At 39.0% G+C, this 20,296-nt stretch overlaps 1 protein-coding gene across 4 annotated transcripts in view; it reads left to right on the forward strand.

Annotated features, from left to right (window-relative positions):
• Positions 1-351: 351 nt before the first annotated feature.
• Positions 352-20,296, forward strand: part of SH3D19 (SH3 domain containing 19) — an 80,374-nt gene continuing 60,429 nt past the window's right edge. For 3 of the 4 annotated variants that reach the window (XM_021530209.4, XM_021530206.4, XM_021530207.4), the window contains exons 1-2: positions 352-494; positions 18,381-18,420. Coding sequence is in view for 3 of the 4 variants with exons in the window: in XM_021530206.4 (XP_021385881.2) it covers positions 377-494; positions 18,381-18,420 (158 nt within the window). In the remaining variant the exon portion in view is untranslated. Of the gene's footprint in view, positions 495-16,983; positions 18,421-20,296 lie in introns of those variants that run through there. The other variant, XM_085578077.1, reaches the window with a different exon arrangement.

Below are 20,296 nucleotides of genomic sequence, written 5' to 3' on the forward strand. Positions count from 1 at the left end.
CCCTGTCGGCCCTTCGGCGGAGCCCGCCCGGGCCCGCCGCTCCCCGGCCCATCCCCGCGCGGCGCCCGGCGGAGCCGCCCGGCGGAGCGCGGCTGCCCAGCGCCGGCAGCCAGGTACCTCCCCCCGCCGCCGCCTCCTCCGCCCCCTTTTGTGGCGGTGCCAGGCGGCCGCCGGGTTTCCTGCTGACGCCGGAGAGCCGCGGATGGGCAGGAAAGGCCGCTTCTGCTCCCGCCTGGCCCCGCCGGCAGCAGCGCGGAGCGGTCTCCGGGAGAAGCGCGGCGGAGAGGGCGCAGGTGCGGGGCGGGCCCGGCGGCCGCGAGGGCCGGGCGGCCGCGCCGGAGAGAGCGCGCCGGTCATGGCAGCTCCCGCTTCTTGAATGCTGCCAGCTGCCCCGCCGCCGCCGATGGCCGAAGCCTGGAGGCTGGAGGAGGACGAGGAGGAGCTGCGGGAGCTCGGCAGGAGGCACCGGAGGGTCGCGCTGAGCTCGGCAGCAGGTGAGCGGCGAGGGCGCGGCGGGCCGCGGCGTCGCGTCCTTTGGGCTGGCCCTGGCCCGCTCCCCGTGTCTGGGTTCCTGTCGGGGGCTGGGCGGCATTGGAGGTGCCGCCCCAAGGTGTGCCGCCCCGGCGGCCTCGCCCCAGGGCAGCGCGGTTCAGCTCAGGTGCGCCCGGGCCGCAGGCGTGTGCCCGCGGGCCGCCCCCAGAGCCTGCTCCCGCTCTGCGCTCACCACAGTCATACAGTGGTTTAAGTTAGATGGGACCTAAAGACCACCCGGTTCCTACTCCCCTGCCGTGGGCAAGGACTCCTTCAACTAGACCAGGTTGCTCAGAGTCCCATCCAACCTGTCCTTGAGAACGTCCAGGGATAGGGCATCACAACTTCTCTGAGCAACCTGTTCCACCGTTTCACCACCCTGAAGCTAGCATGGGCACGTGCGGACTAGCACAGACATGTCCAGGTGAATAGGTTGCTCCATCGGGAAATTAAATGTGCCAAGGTAGAGGAACATCTAGATAGCAAAGTTGTTCACTTTCAGCCATTTCTATGTAGGTATGGACAGCAGGCCCCGTCAAAGAGGTGAGAACCAGTGCATCTGAGAAAGAATGGAGCTGGGGAGTGAGCAGATTGTCATTGTAGAGAAACATGGACAACAACAAGCTTTTGTTTGAAATTATGAACTCAAGTGGATCCTGGCAGCAGCTGAAATTATATAATTTGAAGATCACTGTTAATTGAGGGTCAACATGCGTGCCACTGTCCTGTAGTCACTGAGGTGTGAATGCAACATTTCTTTTTCTGTCAGTGTAAAATCCCTTCCAGAATGAATCATTTCATAATGTCTGTTTCCAGGTAAAATCTCAGCCATGCTACATAGTTGAATTCCAAATATTCTGATTTTTAGTAATTATAGTACAACTGTAACAATATAGCACCCTTTGCAATTCATGTGAGTTTGCATCCATTTGAGCAACAAGAAATTGAGTCCCTTTTGCAGTAGATAAAAACACAGCAGCATGAGGGATGCTAGAGGAAAACTGAACAGGCAGGCCCTGTGGCCTTTAGTGAGTGGCTCAAGTTATGCCAATGCCTGTACAGGTGCAGGATTAGCAGGACCCTATTGAAACCACTGTCCTTTGGCATGTCTGCAGGGTTTCACCTTGTATGGGGTAAAGTGCAGAAAATCAGTGTTGGTTCCTGCATGGTTTCCTCCAGAGCAAAATGTTTGTGCTACTGGTTATGATACCTGTTTTCCAAAGGTGTTTCTTCTAGATGTTTTTGTTAGCAGAAAACATAGAATTGGTTCTACAGTTCATATATGTATGTAACCTTTGCCACCTTCTTGTTGGACAAAGCTTGTTCCCAGAATTTGTCTTTGGCACAGTGCTATTAACTAGTAATGAAAGGTGTTTTTTCAATTTTTACTAGTATTTTTTCCTGACAGCCACCGATTGAAATGGGGCCAGCACTGTTTGTTTACCTTACTGGTGTAAAGTATGTGTGAATGAACAGCATTCTGCTTGAGCAGTCTCGCCTTCTTTCCATCTGTTTGCACATCTCTACGCTGGAAAACACTACTAAGACTCCCAGCGGAGTATTCTTAAGGCATCAATGAAGAATATCATCCAAAGTAGATGAGTTTGCTGCTCTTCCCTTACTTGACCTTTATTTACATACTTTTGTTTACAAACCTGTTGAAAATTAGTGGGGCTTTTTTGCATGTAATGTGTGGTTGCAATGGTAATATAAATAGGTCTTAACTAAGCCTGTGAGATATTTTGTTGTAGGGTTTAAAAAAATTAGTGGCACCTTAGCAGGCTGTCAATTTAAGTATTTCAGTCTGTTAAACCAATTGTGAATGCAAGCAGTTCAAATTTTTGCTATGTTCAGCCGGTGCATGTCGGTGTAAGGGCAATTGATCACCTTTGTCCTGCCAGTGCAAGGCATGTGTGCAAAGTGGGAGCTGAAAGGTGAAAGTTCACAAGGGCTTCTGACTTACTGAATGCTCAGACTTATTTAGCAGTGGTTTATTGGGGAAGCAGAGCTCAGGAGGCTCTGCAGTGAGGAAGTAGTATTTTCCCTTGAAGCCAGTTCCAGTTGTGCTGCACCATGTACTGCATTGCTGTAGGATGAAGCTAGCTAGATTAAGCTAACAGCTAGCTGCTGCTCTAGAGGTGTGATCTCCTTTGGGGATGTGCTCTTCTGCTCTCTCTTGTGTGTCAGCTCTGCTGCTCGTCCAACCTGTTGGTGAGTGAAGTCACTAGAGTTGTGGTTAGGTGGTAGCCTGGGCTGATGTACTGGGTGGCTGCTCACTCGGAGCCCCTTTGCTTGCTAGAGCCTGCACCAGCCTGTTCTGGTGTGTTGTCCAAGCAGAGCGATATTTTTCTAGTTCTCTTCAGTGGTTGGGAGTCTTCTGATTCAGCTCACTGTAATGGTTTTGGGTGAATGTTGAAGCTGGCACAAGGGAAAGAGTAGGAACATGCAGCCAGAGGGAGGTAAGAGCCTATGCCAGTCAGAAGTTAGTTTGGCTTAGATTGCTGTGAAACTGCAGCCTGAGAACTGTTAGAGACCTACTTATGGTTTGGGGTTTTGGGTTTTTTAAATTTGATTCACTGGAGGATTGCTTTGTTTTTTACTGTGTTGGGTTGGGGGCTTTTTTGCTGGTTTAATGAGCTGAAGATGCTGACTTAAGCAGTAGACTGCCAGAGCAGTTCTTGGAGTAGGGAAACTTGGAGGAATGAGATAAGTAAAACCATTTGTGTACATGGGGTAGTTGTAGATAGCTCAGGTGATGTGTCTGACTGCCTGTGTCTACCACACTGCATGTCATGATCCCAAGTCATGGCATTATTTTCTCTGAATTAAAGAAAGATTTTATTTGGCATGTTTTGGAAAACCTGTGAGAAGATATAATAAATAGAACAATTTGAAATTCTTCTAACAAAATTATTTTCCCTTTGAGAAAATGCTGATTGAATTTTATATATATGTATGTATGTGTGTATATATATATATATATATATATATATATATATAGGCTTTTTAGGTTATAGGGAGAACTACAACATATTCTTTGAAAACTGAGAATAATGAAAGTAGCTGCATAGGTTCATTAAAATTGAATCATCTGGTCACCTGCTCTGGGAAAGAAAACCACTTTTGTTGGAAACTTTTGGGGTTTTTAACTGCAATATAAATAATGTGATCTATTTCTACCTCCCTTGTTGCTTATTTCTGTCATATGCATTATTGTTCTGGGTAGTTATAGAGACCCAGGATATTTACTAGTTTGTTTTTATTTAGAATGTTAGTATTTTTACTTAGTTTGTTTTCAATAAATAATTTTTTTGTAAAATAAATAAACTTCTTAAAAACAAAAACAAAAACTGCCAAACAAGCCGTAACAACCTCACTAAAATGCTATTTCTCCATAGACTTACAGGTTCTCTCCAGTCTAACTCTAAACCTTAATCTGGTGTGCTTTCCTATTTTCACTACCTTTTTGTTCTGTGACTACTGACTACCGTGGACTTGCAGGAAAGTTTATAGTGAATGTAGTAAATTTTAGTTATGAGCTACATTGGTTGATTATCTGTCCTTACTGTCACATTACAACTGAGTACCACAATATTCTGATATTATCTAAAGTACATGAGAAATTTTTATTATAATCCGTATCTGCATTATTTCACTTTGAATTCTGGACAGTGTTCCCTGAGAAAGAATAGCCCATTATGGATATGGCAGAAATTTCCTTACTTAAAAATAAAATGAAATTACCAAATATGGAAGCTAGTAATGAAATTTATTTGAGTTGATAATGAAGACCTATGTGATTTTTTACTTTAATGTGTGGTTAAAAGTACAGGTGGTCAAGGCTTTAGTTTAATTTACTATTACTCTCTTTTATTTTACTTATCACAAATGATAGTCTGTGGTTTGCTCTCATACAATGGCTGTAAATTTTGAAGATGAATTTAACTGTGCTGATTGAAACATCTGTGGGTTGAGTTTTGTTGTTTTTTTTTTTTTTCCCCCTTCCCCTAGTTCAGATGTTTCCTGGAACTTTTTGAACTGTAGTGAGCGCAGTTTTAGATTATGGGTGAAATCATCTCGTTTTGGTTGGTTGATTGACTGAGTGCTTTGGGATTTTTTATGCCAAAACAAGATTTAGTTCAGAGTCGGATCAATTCATTACACTCCCACAACTCCCACATCAAACTGGCACTGACTTGTTTTTGAAGCTGAGAACAATGAGCTGTATCCAGTATAAAAAATTAAGGCTGAATATTTCACTGCTCAACATACTGAAAGGTTGTAGGGTATATTTCTGTAGTGTGTCTGACAGAGTTCAGTGAACAGTAATTTGCAGGCATCGTGGACTTTTTAACAGATAAATGAAGAATTTAATACAACAATACTCAGCAGTTGTTCCCATGTAAATGCAAAACTATGTATTTGGCCTTGAGAAGTAAAGAATAAGGTGGTCTGAAATGCTTCATTAAATTCTTGGGTCAGAGATTGTTCCTGTGGTGATGTCCTTTAGGGTTCACTGGATCATAACAAGGACAACTCAAGCTCAGTCTTTCCCAAGAGGTGCCAGTGACCCTGGAGCTAGGAGAAAGCATGATAGGGAAAAGGGTGATTCGAAGACTTAGTTGCTTAACTGACTCTTATATTTAAGAAGTGGAAGGATCGGCATCTTGCAGAAGAGAAGTCAGCATTGTTCAGCTGGAAACTTCTTTCTCTGCATGCCTGTGTCCTTCAGTGCTGATCTGGAAATTGTTCTGCTTGTCCTTACCAAATGTAACCATTTACCCTCTTTTATTAAGAAAAGAGAAAAGTCTCCATCAGGCTGATAATTTGTTTTAAATAAATTAATAAATTTATCTGTGATCTGCTAGTCTGCCCATGTGTACACAGGAAGCCCTTAAAAAGAGAGCTAAGAGGAGCATTTAAGATAGGGGAGTGGGTGCCCCTCTTTTAATTATTTCTTTGTTTATCTAGTTAGCTCACAAATTCAAGAAGCGGTGGAGTTGATGGCCAGCTGAACATGACTTCCCTCTTTTCCCTGGGATTCAGTCTGTTTTGTTTTGATACTCCTGGTGCAGATTTAGGAGCTTCAGTTTTAACAACTGCTTCAGGCACCACCACAGTAAAACACTTCAGATCCAAAGAGCACAAATAATGTAATTGTCCTGTAATAATCTCTGACTGATGCTGGTATGTTGTATCTTGGAAGTATTAAGAAGATTATATGATTAGTCATTTTTCACAGTCCTTTGAAGTTACTGGGCACATTTCTATTATATTTCATAGTCTTTCTTTAACTGTAGGTTGCTTGAGGTAAGTATAAATACTAACTAAAGCTTTTTTTCTCTTTTTTATTTTTTTTTTTTTTTTTTTTTTTTTTAATATAGCCTATACATGGAAGTTCTCCAACATATCTTGAGATTCAAGTTAGTGGCAAGAAAAAAATCTGCTTGCAGTTACTTGGCCAGGAGTATAGACTGAACCCCAAAGAATGTTGTGCCCCCTGAAGAAACAATGCTTCTAAAAATGAAGACTGGTCTTACAAAAATAATCAAATAACTTCTGGTAGTCAGTGAGGTGATTTCCTAGCCAAGGAAACTGTAGAAGGACAAATAATAATAATAAGTATCATTATTAAGTGATTAAATGGACCTATTTCATTTAGGTTAGAGCCAAAGCAAGTCACAGAAGTATATAACTTTGAGTTTGTAGCTAGAGAATGACCCATAGAACTGTGATTGCACAAAGACCTTGCAGCTACCTGTGTTGTAAGCAATCATTTCCTGTCAGGACAACAAATGATAAGTCTGCGATGTTGCATAAAGAATGGATAGACAGCGAAGCATAAAATGAGTCATAACCTCATTGCAAGAAGCTTTTACCAAAGTGGTTTTGTTTACAGAGGAAAAAAAATGTAATATTTGTAAATAAATTTGTTAATATTTGCTTTTGATAGTATAGCCTTTGTTGTCCCAGAATGGGTTCCTTCACCCAGTGTGCAAGAGGCCAGTCCACACAGACTTGAGGTATTTGATTTATGTAGTTCAGCTCAGAAAGAAAGTTCAGCTCTGAAATTTGCCGGTCTAAGCTGGCAAATTTATAAAGCCAGTACATCAATTATCAAAACTTCTCATTATTTACACATTTTGACAAGCACAGACATTAATGTTTATCAGCTATAATTTATACAGTTCTCTTATTAATTAGTATTTTATTTCTGTTAGTTAAATTACTTTCTTTTTTCTTCTGCTAATCAGCCCTCATGCTCCCTCTTTTGAGTATGTGGGTTTCTTGAGTTGGCTGTGAGTCAGTGGTTGTGGTCTTCCCCTTCCAGAGTTGCCTTTTACCTAGTTAGCACAGTAGTTTGATGAGTTTGCTTTGTTTCTTCCTCCTAATCTGGTTCCTGCTGGCATTATCTTGAACATTTTACCCAGTGTCCTTGCAGTCTATCAGTTCAGCATTCTATTATGATTCTGTTTTTCAAATTTTGTACTCTCATGTTCTCTCTCTTTTTTTTTCTTTTTCTATAGCTGAAGTCACTGCAGCATGTTAAGCTGCAATTACTGAGACGTTAAATATAATTTATCTATTTGGAAGCCGTGCATGACCTTGATTTAAAATCTGGAAACAACAGGGTAGTGGTGTTTACACTCTCCATTAAAAGTTTATGTAGTTCTGTGTGTTTTGCTTCAATAAGCATCTCACACAATATGTGCCATATGAAATTTTATTTTGATAGCACTAAAGTAATTTGCAATGAGCTTCTTTTTTTTGATGCTTATTATCTATAGTGAAATACAATGCTTTCACATTCTTCCATTTCTTTGCTTTGCTGACTTTGTGGCTATGGAAGTGTTGTCTGGAAGGGAGCTCTGGGGTACCTAGTCCAGCCTCCTTCTAGAAGCAGGCCTGTTGCCAAGGCTAGATCTGTCCCACCAAGGCTTTGTCTAGCAGTGTTTTGAAAAGTCTCCTGAAAGGGAGGGATTTACAGCCTCTGCAAGGCAACCTGTTCCAGTGCTTTACTTATTCCTAATGAAGAACTTCTGCTCACCTACAGCCTGAACCTCCCAAGCTACATTTGTGACCATTGCCCCATTCCATATTGTCCACTAACACTAGGAAGAGTTTGCATTTGTGATCTTTGTTGCTACCCTACAAGTAGCTGTGTGCTGTGGCTAAGTAGCTTCTTTGCCTTTTCTTTTCTAGCATAGAGGAGTCTGGCCCCTTCAGCCTTCTTATTGCATGGTGCTGCCTTGCTTATTCAGTTCATCTATACAGAAAAAAATCTAGTGGAAGTGTTGTTTTCATTGCTGGCCAAGATTTTTTACTCTTCTCTTGAAAAACAGTATGCACAAAAGGCACTGAAGCATTCCAACAGCAGATTTGGGATCACAGTATATCATCTGTTGAACTGTGGTTTATGCTTGGCAAGCATCCTTCCCTTTAGTGAAGGACGAAAATAAGTTTTATGAGAAAACATAGATTTAGTGGTTAATGGCACATACAAAAAAAAATTCCTGGTTTTCCCCTCAACTTTGTATCAATTTTGACAGACACAGAATCTTATGTATATCAATATTTTTTAATTGACCACTTCATGTAGTGCTGTTATATTCATTTGCTTCAGGTGTTTTAAATCTGTGGAGATTTGTATGAATTTAATGTGTTATTCTAAAAACATCAATTTGACATTCTGACTTGAGAATTTAGAATCTTCTGACAAAAATTAATGGAATGCTAAATAAGATGCTTCAAAGATTCACCTGTTTGGTTTAGAAATTCTTGCATGTGTTACAAAACAAATATATTCTTGCTTTCCTGCTTTCTATGGTTGTATTTGGGTCCAGCATGAAAGGCTGGATGACAGTAAGGCTGATAAAGGTTCACTCTGGAGTAGAAGCTGAATGCAACAAATTTTACTGTTAATTTTTTTCATTTCCCTAAGCTTTTAAAGAGGTTATAGCATTTATTTTGTGTGTATGTGTTGTGACCTCAGTCATCTTGTTCATGATTTTGAAGAAAGTATGATTGGATCAGAACATGCTAAAGGTTTCAAATGATTGACATCATTACTCCTGTGGTTAATAGTGGGTGCACTGTCAGCCTTTCAGAGCTCTGCTAGTAGTTTGTGTGTCACAGCACACAAACTAAAAAAACAAATGTCTTCAGGAAAGTCTGCAAGAAACACCTCCCAGGATTCAGTTTTTACTTCCAAGAGAAATTCCTTCCCCTCTGCAGTCAATTTCTTAGCAACTTCTGGGAGGCCACATATGAAAGGCCCTACTAAATTGCTGCCAATGGATTTATCTTTCACTATTTCAATTCCTTTTTTGAATACACTTAGACTTTTATTCTTCAAATCTTGCATGGTAGTATGGAACACAGTCATTCATTATATGAAATCAGTTACTGCATATTGGTTGCTGTTTCTGCTGGATAATCACTGGTTCTTGAATTATGATGATGAATTTCTTATCTGTATTCTGCTTTTTAATGTGGTCTTGATCATGGTGATTTACTTCCTTAAAAGCTTAGGTAAGTTTTCAATTTTTAGGTAAGTTTTCAATTTTTGTTTACTACAAAAGGGTTTCTGGTCCATTCTCCTTCTAGACAGAATATTGTATATATTAAAGAAGCTGTTTGACATTTTTCTTCAATTATAGCATTTAGATTCTGTTTATAAGAGATAAGTTAAAATTAATATAATTTGTTTTCTAAAGGTGATAATTTTGTATTCATCATTAATTCATTCTTGCATTAAAAACTGAGTTCTCAATATCACAAATCTATACATGAAAATGGATTCAGGTTGTTCACATCTCTGCTAAATAATTTAAAAGAATTTTTGAGTGTACAGTGTGTTGTGATCTTATTTGTTATTAAAATACTGTTCTTTCATCCTGTTGGAGAGGTGGGACATAAATGTCTGGAAACAAGCTCAGCATTTCAATAACTTTCTCATATTAAATTACTCAATTGATGTGCTGTATCTCCACACTCCATTGTGAACACTCCATTGATGTATGTTCTATAGCTGCACTTTTAACTTTAGGGTACAAAACTAATAGAAATGTGGGACTTGGCATCAAAGTAGAAGCTTTATAAGAAGTCTCTCTCCTTCTGCCTGGTACTTGAAGAACTACATTGTCAGGTGCCACAGTTCAACTGACACCAAATGCTGTACACTTTGTCATTTGTACATCCTTTGCAACATCCAGTGAACTTCAAACTGGCATGATTAAATTCACCTGAGAATGGAGTTCCAGTTTACCATGTCTGTTGTTTAAACAGGTCAAGCATGCTTGGATAAGCATCACTGCCACCATGGGACAAATAAAACTGAATGATGAGATAGGATAATGCTGCAGACCTGATGTATTCAGAGTGTATCAGCTTAATTTTATGGAAAAAAAAAAGTTTTTTCTGTTCTAGTGTGCAAAGCTTCATGCAGGTCACCAGTATCATCTCTGGGAAATACATGGTAGCAGCTGCCATGACATTAGGCACATTTCATTTCTGTAATTGCTGTCTACTAGCTTGATGTTTGTGGATCCATTATCAAGAACTATTTGAAGTGTGCCATTATGGTATTTTGGCACTATAGCAATGCAGAGGTACTTATTAGTATATTTACAGAGGTTGAATGCCTCTGACAGGATCTGTAGCCTTTTTGTTGAGTGTATAGAACTGGGGAGAGGTCTAGTAAGACATGGGAGGGTAGTTATTTCCTCCAAGGTACCAAACAACTGGAACTCTTTCTGCCAGCATTACCAGTGTCCAGAAAAGTTGTGCTTATCTGTGGTAAGCACAGGATTCTTTGTTTTGAGGGTTTCTTAATGCTTAATAACTTTGCCATCCTTTTTCTTGGTCAAAGCAGATTTTTGAAGCCTCTCACTGACTGTAGGTGAAACTGCTTTGTGTTACCAGGAGTAGCACCTGAATAGATGAAATTTGCATTTAGAAGACTGAGAACAAGATGCAATAGCCTTATGTCCAGGGTAGAAACAAGTAAAGAATGACTTACAACAGCTGTACAAGGTAATGTCATGGTGCAGGGAATCCAGCTGTACATAGTGATTACTGTCAGGATGTTCTTCCAGGACCAAAGGGCACACATATGCAAATTTACATGCACACGTTAGGCCAGTAATGAAGGACTCTGAGGTACCTTAAAGGGGACATAGTAGATGTTTAACACCTTGGAGTAGATGTGGATAAATTCAGTGCACACCTCAGTAAAATGTCTTCAGAATGCCAGGTGATTCACATATTTAAAAACTGGATGCTGATCAATACATTATTAAATAATATGCTTTAAAACATTACATGCTTTAATAACAGCAAAGTGCTGGGCTTCCTGTTCTGTGGAATAGTGGTAGAGAGTTGCACAACTTATGTGCTAAGCATGTGCTCAAAGGTGATGGATGTGGGTTATCTCAGGGTACAACAATTTATTCATATATGCCACCATCATTAAATAAATCCATTTTTTGCACGTTCACATTAATCCCTTTTATGATGTGTCTAGGTCTTGTAGTCTTTGTTTGATGATAGAGTGCAAGAGTCCTTTTTGGGAATAATCCATTTTATGGTACTTCAGACAAATCCTGTGCACATGAGAAGCAATTGTTACATTCAGTTTCCTAGAGTATTTTTATTTCTGTGCTGGGCAGAATTACTAATGTCACTGGAGGGAAAATATTCTGTTAATAGGCTAATTTCAAATTCATTTCCCTAGAAAATTAGTACTTGTAAAAAAATCAGTGATATTTAAGACTCTTCTCATTAGGTGAACTGGGTAAAAATCTTGGGGATCCTTTAATCATAAATAGTGACAACGATTCATAAAATATTCCAAGAACAAGCTACTGAGTATTTCAGTGGCATCTTAAGAGAAATAAATACTTTCATTTGCCTGGTACATTTCTTCTGTTTTTAGAGATGCTGCTTTTTTTGTGGTCGAGTGTCCTTTCTTTTCATACATTATTTTCTTTCTCTCTGTCATTTCATCTCCCTAGTTTCCAGATTTCTCCCACAGTGCATACCTATGCACTTACTTGCACTCACTTATCATGTCTGATATCTAAATTGAAAGCAGTGTCACCTTTATTCTGTCAGTGGCTTCACAGGATGAAATAGTCAAGAAGAAATTTTCTTGTTTGTTTTAAAGCCAAATTAATTTCCTGATATACAGAAGGGGGAATATCTTCTGAATTGCTATTTAGCACTTTATTGTGAATCCATGTCTTGCCCACATTGAATATGACACAGCTTCCAAGTGCTTAATCCGTAAGATTACACTGGAGAGTTTTGTTGTTGAGGTTTTCGACCTCAGCAGTGTATTGTGACACGTGAATGAACCTACACAGAGGTGTTTAAAGCAGGAGGCGCTTTTGGTGCTGGATGTTCTGATTCTCAAGCAGGGCAAACCCCTGAGGAGGAAAATAATGGAATACATTTAGATCTTTCATATTGTGTATGAATGCTTATAAGCTGGTCTGTTAATACAGTGTCAGAATGACAAGTTTATTCACACACATTTTTTGCATGTGTATTGGCACCCTTTGACAGGCAGGCAGAGGTAGGACTGAGAGAGCTCTGTGGTCTAGCTGAGAAATATGCAGAATCTGTGCAGGCATGCTAAATCTGATTTGGGAAGAAAATGGTAGCACGGTGCTCTTGAAAGATAATTTCCTTTTAATGGCAATGCTAGCAACATCAGAGAATTATTTTTCAGAAATGTAGATGTAACATTTCGGAAATGCCTGGAGAGAAACATATTTTGTGGTTATAAGTCTTCTGTTCATCAAAATGTTGATTCAATTGATACTTTCCTTATGAAAGTATAAAAAATATTAAGTAGGAGGGCTCATCTAGAGTAGCTCCCACTGTGATTATGGTGGTGTACTGATACCTGTGTCTAGTTATACCTGGTGTTCCTAGTCTAATTACATTGCACTGATCAGCTGGAGTGTCTTTTATGAAGATGTAGGGATTTGTATTTTCAGGAGTTGCTAATTTTTTTGAAAAAAGAGCTTTAGAAGCAGCTGTGTGCTAAATTTCCTTCTTAAACAACTGCGGTAGAAGGCAAAAGTGTGGTAACATATGTATGTAGTGGGTGTATTTGATTACTTATATACTTTGTTTATCTTTTATGGCTTAAGAATAAACCCTGTTCCCAGTGCTGAGTTTAGTCTAGGTTCTTACAGCACAAATCTTTTAGAGAAATGGTGAGAGCTTACACAGTCTGTTTCATTTCTCTTTTGTTTTCTGCATCAGCCCCCTCTTTTGCTGGCTCGTATGCTCACACTGATGCGCACACTTTTGCTGTTGCAATGCAGGAGAAATGTAGGAGCAAGAATGAGGGGGTGGAACTTCAGTCACAGAAACAAATCAACAGCAAATGTAATGTTGGCAAATGTGGCCTCTGCTGTCCAGAAAAATCCTTTTCCACTTACATGTTGTACACTTAAAGTGCACTAAAGGCTTTAAAGATGATTATAGTTTATTTTTAGCCTTTTAAGCAAGGTAAAGATATTATAACTTAAAGTCTTGGGATAATTACACGCTTTATGCTGGTCAGTGGGTTAATTAAAATTAAATACTCAGCTGCAGAGGTTCTTTGTGTTCTCAGCTATGTGTTGGGGTCCATCCCCAGCCATCTATCAGTTGGGTTTAAGAGTGGGGAAAAAAAGCATTACTCCAAGTATACAAAACTGCAGGGATGCTTTGTGCTTACAAACTCAGTTACTGTTTAGCACTAAAACTGACTACTATAATTTCATTGTGGGGGATGTTATAATACTGTTTTCTTCCTGGCAGTGTACTGCTCTGGAAGTCAACAGCATACAGTAGAATTTAAAGTAAGTATAAAAACTGCCTGCCTTTACAATTAAAAACTCAGAGTATGTCCTGATTTTGTAGCCTTTTGCAGTAAAGGGAAAGCTATACATAAAGTAAATTTCAAATGTTTCTTCCAGGCCTCTGATTAATCTCTGCTTGGGCCTTCTGCCTTTTAAACAACTGATAAGGGACTCTGCTGTTAAAATATTAAAATACACAAACAAATGTTCAGTTTTGTGCATTTTGCTGTATGGTTATTCTTAATAAAATTGATCAAAATTTACAGTAGATTCTACACAGTGGAATTAATTTGCATTGTTCTGATTCCTTACCTAAGGGAAGTGCTGAAAAGAAGAGTGGCTTTGAGCCACAATATGCCTTAACAGAGCAAAGAGGTGGCAGTATCAGTATCAATTACTGCTTGTCTCAGTGCAAATAAAGCAACTAGTGTTGAAAATCATGCCAAATGCAGATCTTTTTCCCAGAAAATGTGCAATTCATTTGAGTGAGGGCTCTGTCTACACTGGCAATTAGAAATGAAAATTTGGGGTTCTTGATGCAGTTGGCTGGCAGGGGCTGGTGTACCATTTAGCTATGGTCACCTGCATCTAGATGCATATGAGTAAAATAGTGGCATCACATTTCTTCACGATGCCTTGTAAAGTTGCTGTATGGCTCGTAGTGTCAAGTTTTTTAAGACCTGACAGCCTCTGAAGCTCATTGGGGTTGATGCATTCAGATGCATCATTAGATGAAAGTTGTACAGCCTCTTCCAATAATTTGCTTATCCTGAAAACATCACTTCTCTATATTTTAGTGTTGCCAGCACTGCTTAAAAGCCTGTGGTTCACATTTCTTAGTTTATCTGGAGGTCTGCCATTGTTACAGTAGCATGTCGTGCTTGCTTTCCTTGTGAAACCATTGCTGGGCCATTGGGGGCTAAAAACTGCTGGGATGGAGACTGCTGGTCTCCAGCAGAGTGTTAGTGTCCTGCCTCTTTTGCTGACTGGTCAAATTCAACAGGCATAGTTAAACTTGAAGATACAGTATTTCCCAGAAATGGGAATGGTATGTGTCCCTCTTTCCCCCCTTCAGCTTTTAAGAGATCAAGCTGTAGAATGGGGTTAAAAGTGGGAAGTTACTAGCCTCAGGAGGTAATTGCATTGGAGATTCCCCAGTAGTTTTGGAGTTTGATACAGCAGAATGTGTGTTAACTTTCCACTCATTTTTCAACAACATTTTATGTTTATACTTGAATTTTTTTCTAGTGAGAGCAAACTTTTCAGTTGAAGTCATTCTTAGCAACAAGATGCTTTGAAGAAGCTTGCAAAATAAACAGAGGAAAATAATGGCTCTACTGAGTGTGAGTTGCCTTTTCCCTTTTCTTTGCTTGTCTTCCAGAAACAAGAGCAATTACCTTAAAAGATAGTTTTCTGCATTGGTGGTCTTTTTGGCAAAAACTTAAGTTATTTCAGGTTTGTGGAGCAACTGAATTGATGTTGACTGTTATTTTTCTCTTGATTATATTTTCCTTGAGAAGAAAAACTTTTCTGTTATATTAAAAACAAACAACAAAAGAAGCTAATTTTCCTGAACTTGGACTAAGAGAATCGCCTTTTTTTCTGAAAGCAACTGGAACATGGCATTTCTGTCTACCACTCAGCCTTTGCATGCTGATAAAAAGCATAAGGTGTCCGTGCTGCTGCTGAAATATATAGAGCATGATTTCGTAAAGAAAGGCTAGATTTGCCAAATTATTATGGTATGAAGAGCAGATTTTTGTGTCTTAATGCTTTCCTTGATTCTTCTGCTGTGCTTAGAACTGGGCAACAGTCTTCCCAACTTCAGCCAGGAGTCTCTTGACTTCTTCTACCTCGTCTGCTCCACCAGCTAGCTGCTTGGCTTCTTGCACTATATTCTGCTTCTGAACAAGGCTAATATATTTCTCTTGTATGGTTGTAATTTCACGAGGGCAACAAAGGTTTTGTAAATAGTAGGTGTGAGTATGATGTGGAGAAAATCTTGAAGTGTAGTCTTCAGGAGGTTGGAGCATTGTCAATTCTTACAGATTGAGAGTCTGCAGATCTCTGGCTATGCAAATTGTGGATTGGAGGACAGGCAGAAAGAACTTCATTAAGTAAAATAAACTTAAGATCATACATTCCTGTTCTGTAGCTTGTGGGTACTAGCAGCTTATAAATTCCTAGTGTATTTTACTACAGCTATATACACAGTAAACAATTTTATTACTTTTAGTAACAGAAGGATAGAGGCGACAGTACTGGTATCTTGTGTCTGGAAGGTAATACCTGTTACTGGAAGTGGCATTTCCTGTGCAGCCAGAGTGCAAACTGGCTTGTTTATTGTAAGTGCTAGTCCTGCAGCATTCGATGTTTGCTCTGATCTGACACAAGGTTTTTTGGCTTCTGGAGTTTAGAATTGAAGAATATACAGTTTTCTACTAGGACATAATGTCCTGTCATGTTTTATAGTAATTTATATCTTTGATATAGAGGAAAATCTGTAGTGCAGGATTTAATTTTCAGATTTTTGTAACTATACAGTCTTCTTGCTTATTTCTGTTAGAAAAGATTACGAGGACATCTCTCTGCTGTTGAGGTAACATGTATAGAGAAAAGAGAATCAGTTGTGGGCATGCATTTTTGAGACTCAGCTTTTTTCAAGTCAAGGATTTGCCTACAGAATGGAGAGATAAGATCTGTGTGTGTGTATTTAAAAAAATTGCTTTTTTCTAGGCTTTCATATTCTAGTGTTTGTAGAGGTGTGTCATTATTTGAATTGATACTTGTACCTAATCTTAATGCTAAAAAAGCATTTAGAATTGCAAAATTTACAGAGTCACAGAATCAGTTAGGTTGGAAAAGACTTCTGAGATTGAGTCTGAACTTTGACCATACTACCTTGTCAATCAGACCATGACACCAAGTGCCATGTCCACTTTTTCCTTAAACACCTCTTGGTACAGTGACTTCACCACCTAATTGACTCCGAGCCCATAAGTGAAAGATTGAGCTCTTTGAGTCTCTCGTTACACTTGAAACTAAAACACATTTAAAAGGTTAAGGTCACAGCAAACTTAATGAGGTGGAGGTTTTAGTTCTATTTTGAAATGTTGGCTCTTTGCTTATAGGATTATAATTTGTTCTTTTCAAGGAGATAAATATGCGTGTGGATGGCGTGCACTCACTAAATTTATCAGAAAGTAAAACATGCAAAACCAAATGTAACATTGAAATGCTGAAACAGGAATGAAAATAAAAGGGGAAAAGGAATTGCATTGATTTCCTGAATGAGCAGGTTGCAGGGGTGTGGGCGGGCTGTGGTGGATCTGCTGACTGGACATGGGCTGTGTGGGAGGGCTCCAGATGCTGTGCTTGCATGTGCTCCCACTCGGTTTCTTCCTTTTCACTGGTTCATTCACACGATCGTTTTGGCAGTGGGGGGGGCTTTGTCTGAACACTGTTAGACTGTGGCTGCATACAGAGCAGGAGACACTGATAACAAGCAACAAATGGCAAGCAGATTTCAGTAGGAACTCCAGTCTCATTTTGTTCAGTGCTCCCAGGTAAGGAGGTTACATGGTAAGGATGGAAGGAGTGAGTGTTTGAAGAGCTGCTGCTGTGACTCTGATTTGAGCTGTTCCAGAGCTATACCATGCTGCTTCTGCTAGCAGGGTTGCACACAGTGTGATGAAATGGAGATTGCTGAGTCAGGAAGACAATAAATTATAACTGCGTGGCTATGACAGCTCAGTAGGAGCACCTATGGATGGAAAAAGCATTACATACTTTTAAGCACTGTTGACATGAGATGATTTTTTTACCGCTTTAATGAAAGCTTAATCAAATGAACACATAAAGCTTGAAGAGAAAAGTATTTCTTTTACACAGGAAATAAAACTGCACAAACAAATGTGCACTATTAACAGAACAAATTTTATTTCAAATACAGAGCTTTAAGATCGAAAATACAATCTGTGAGTGTGAAATTCTTTTTAGGAAGACTTCTGTATAGACAAGCTTTTCGGTAAAGTGTTTATTAACACACAAAAAATAGTGTTCTGTTTAAAATACACAGAGATCAAATTAGAAGCAAAATCACCATGGTCAGTGGAGATCATGTGCAGCTGTAGGAATTACCTTCTGCATGTATAGTGGATCTTTTCTGCATTAAAAGATTAAACCCCTCTCTAATTTTAGAATATGCATTTTAGGTGGATAACAACAGTCTCAGCTTTTCAGGTAGTTCAAAAGTCATGCAGTAAAAGATATTCTGGACTTAAAATATAAATGATAATACATGAATTCTGATATCATAGCACTGTAGTTATTTTGTAATGCTTCTATGATAATCTTAACTCTTGAGAGAAATATTTTATATTTTCTGTGCATAGTGGAGCTTTATGTGTAGATTTTAGTGTCAGTCTCATTAGTCCAAATAAGCTGCTTGAAATACTTACAGTATAAACCCTTCCTAAAAACACAGAAAAATTCAGTGTTTGGAATGCCCAGATGCTGAAGAGTTAATGGTGGGGTTGCACTGGATTCAGTGTATTTGCAGATGTTGCTGCAACCAACTGCTGATTTTTCTCCCATCCTGTCAGGGAACTCTGCCAGCCATGATTCATGGAATGATTTTTTTGCGCTGAGTAATCTGTGGTTTTTCTTTTTTCCTCTTCCCTCTCCCTTATTTTTATCCTGAACTAAAGCACTATTCATTTCAGCTGAAAGGAGGAGAATCTTCCAAAGCATTAATACAAAACATTAAATACACTGTGTTTTGAGTGGAGGAATTGTAACAAATGTTAAACTTGCTGTAATTTTACTCGGTCTAAGGCAGTCTAGTCCAGTGTGGGAAAACAGTTTTAGAACAGAATCAGCTTTTGGTTTGGCTAGTCATATGGTTTTACAGTTCTCTTAAGACTTCTGTACTAGTATTGCTAAAGAACATCCAACTTCTGTGCTGATGTTATGCCTCCTTTCTCACAGATCGCTCAGAAAGAAATAAACCAGACTGCCGCTCTTCAGGGTAAGAACTGTATTTCTTTATTTATTCTTCCCTTTTCTTTCTTTTTTTTTTCTTTAGCTTTATTTTTTACTTTTATTGGGTGAACTAGGAAATTGGCCAGAAATATAAAAATGTCATTCTTCTACTTCTCTGTTTTGGTAACAGTAATGTAATACCAAAATAAGTTTGTGTTAAAAATAATTGTTTTATATTCTCTATGGGCAAAGGTTTTTTTTTCAAGAAGTTAATAGGACTTGCTACATTGTAATTGTACACACTGAATCTCCAAATGCTTATGTATCATGCACAGGGTTGTTTTGTAAAACTGTGGTTTAAAACAAGAAACCCCTCATGACTTTTACTACTTTGAACTGTTTGCTTCTATAGCAAGGAAAATAATTCTTGGTTCAGTCAAAAATAGCAACACTCTATTATTTATTCCATTAATTCTGATTCCATCATACCCAAAGTTTCAAAAGAAGCAAACAAAAGTGTTTTACACAAAGCTCATGTGCACACACACCAACATGTGTTTATTTAGAATTTCCATCAGGACTTGTCATGAACTTCTAGGCTATTGATTTGCAAGGCCATATTTTCCCTTAAGCTTCTGAATGTTTTGTATTTCTTCTTATCCTCTGACTTTTAAATAATCTCTTTCTCTATTGCCTCATTTTCAAACAGTCTTTCAGTTCTCCACTTGGGAATAGGATTTTGTCCATGCCATGTGGTGGATAGTAGAATTTTAATGAACTAAAGAGCAGACCAGTGAACACTGTCTCTCCCATTCCTTTGTGAAAAGTCTTTCCAAAAAACTCCCCTGGTGTCCAGGCTTTTGACATGACCTGACCTTTTCATTTGATTTTTACAGTCTACATTTTTTCCTTTTTGGTACATTTTTACAGTACAGTGGGCTAGGGTTTATAGCTGGAAGAACAGTGTACCATTTTCTTACAGCACACTTGATGTGTTGTATCTATTGTGTGATGTGATGGGAGAGGATGTTTTTCCCTTCCCTCCCCCCTCTGCCATAGCACTGTAACTGATTCCAGCAGCGTGTTTAAGTTGCAGGGGGGTATTGCCTTTGTCTTTGAAGACTTTTATCTGCTCAAAAGCTCAATCACTGCATGTGCTGATTTCCTTTAATACTTAAAAATATTGAACTTTTTTGTTTTCTTAAAATTATGTGATTACAGTCTAAATGTTAGAACTTTTATTAGATCATGTCATAATACAATAATGTCAAATAAATCCAAATCATTATCAAAAGGAAATCTTATTTTATCAAAATGTTTTGTTTAAGGTTGAAATACCTTCAATCTCTTCCCCTTTCTTCTCTCTATAGTCATTCTCATCAGTACCTTTTTGCTCTGGGGAGTGTTTTACATGTTTGAATCTGGACCAAAAGCAAAGTAAAGCTTCAGATTTTTTTTCTATGGAATTGGAAAGTCAAATGTGGACCAGCCTTGGAGATAAAACACTGCCCTGAGTTGCCTGGACTACAGTCTCCAAATTCTCATGTGGAAAGCACAGAGTAATTAACAGCATAATGTAGATTGTTCATAATGTTGAGAGATGCAAATATCAGTAGTCTTTAATTCCTGTCAGCAGTGCATGTACTTTCTGACCTTATCTATGTATCTTCTCCCCCCTTCTCAGTCTCACTGGCCATTGTGTCATGAGCTGTGAAGAAGAAAAGCCACCATTTAAACAGTAGTGTTGTTTTGTGCCCGTCTCACTGCTGTTTCTAGACTGGAACAGGAGCAGCCTGCCTTACTTAAATTATGTACTCTGCTAATTGATATTGTTACACTCAGTGGTTCATCTCTCATTATAATTAGAAACATTATTTTGTGGTGACAAATTTCTGGGTGAGATTCTTATCCCAAGTCTGGCC

This window comes from Lonchura striata, chromosome 4 (assembly GCF_050655825.1).
Source record: "Lonchura striata isolate lonStrDom1 chromosome 4, ASM5065582v1, whole genome shotgun sequence".
NCBI classification, from domain to species: Eukaryota; Metazoa; Chordata; class Aves; order Passeriformes; family Estrildidae; genus Lonchura; species Lonchura striata.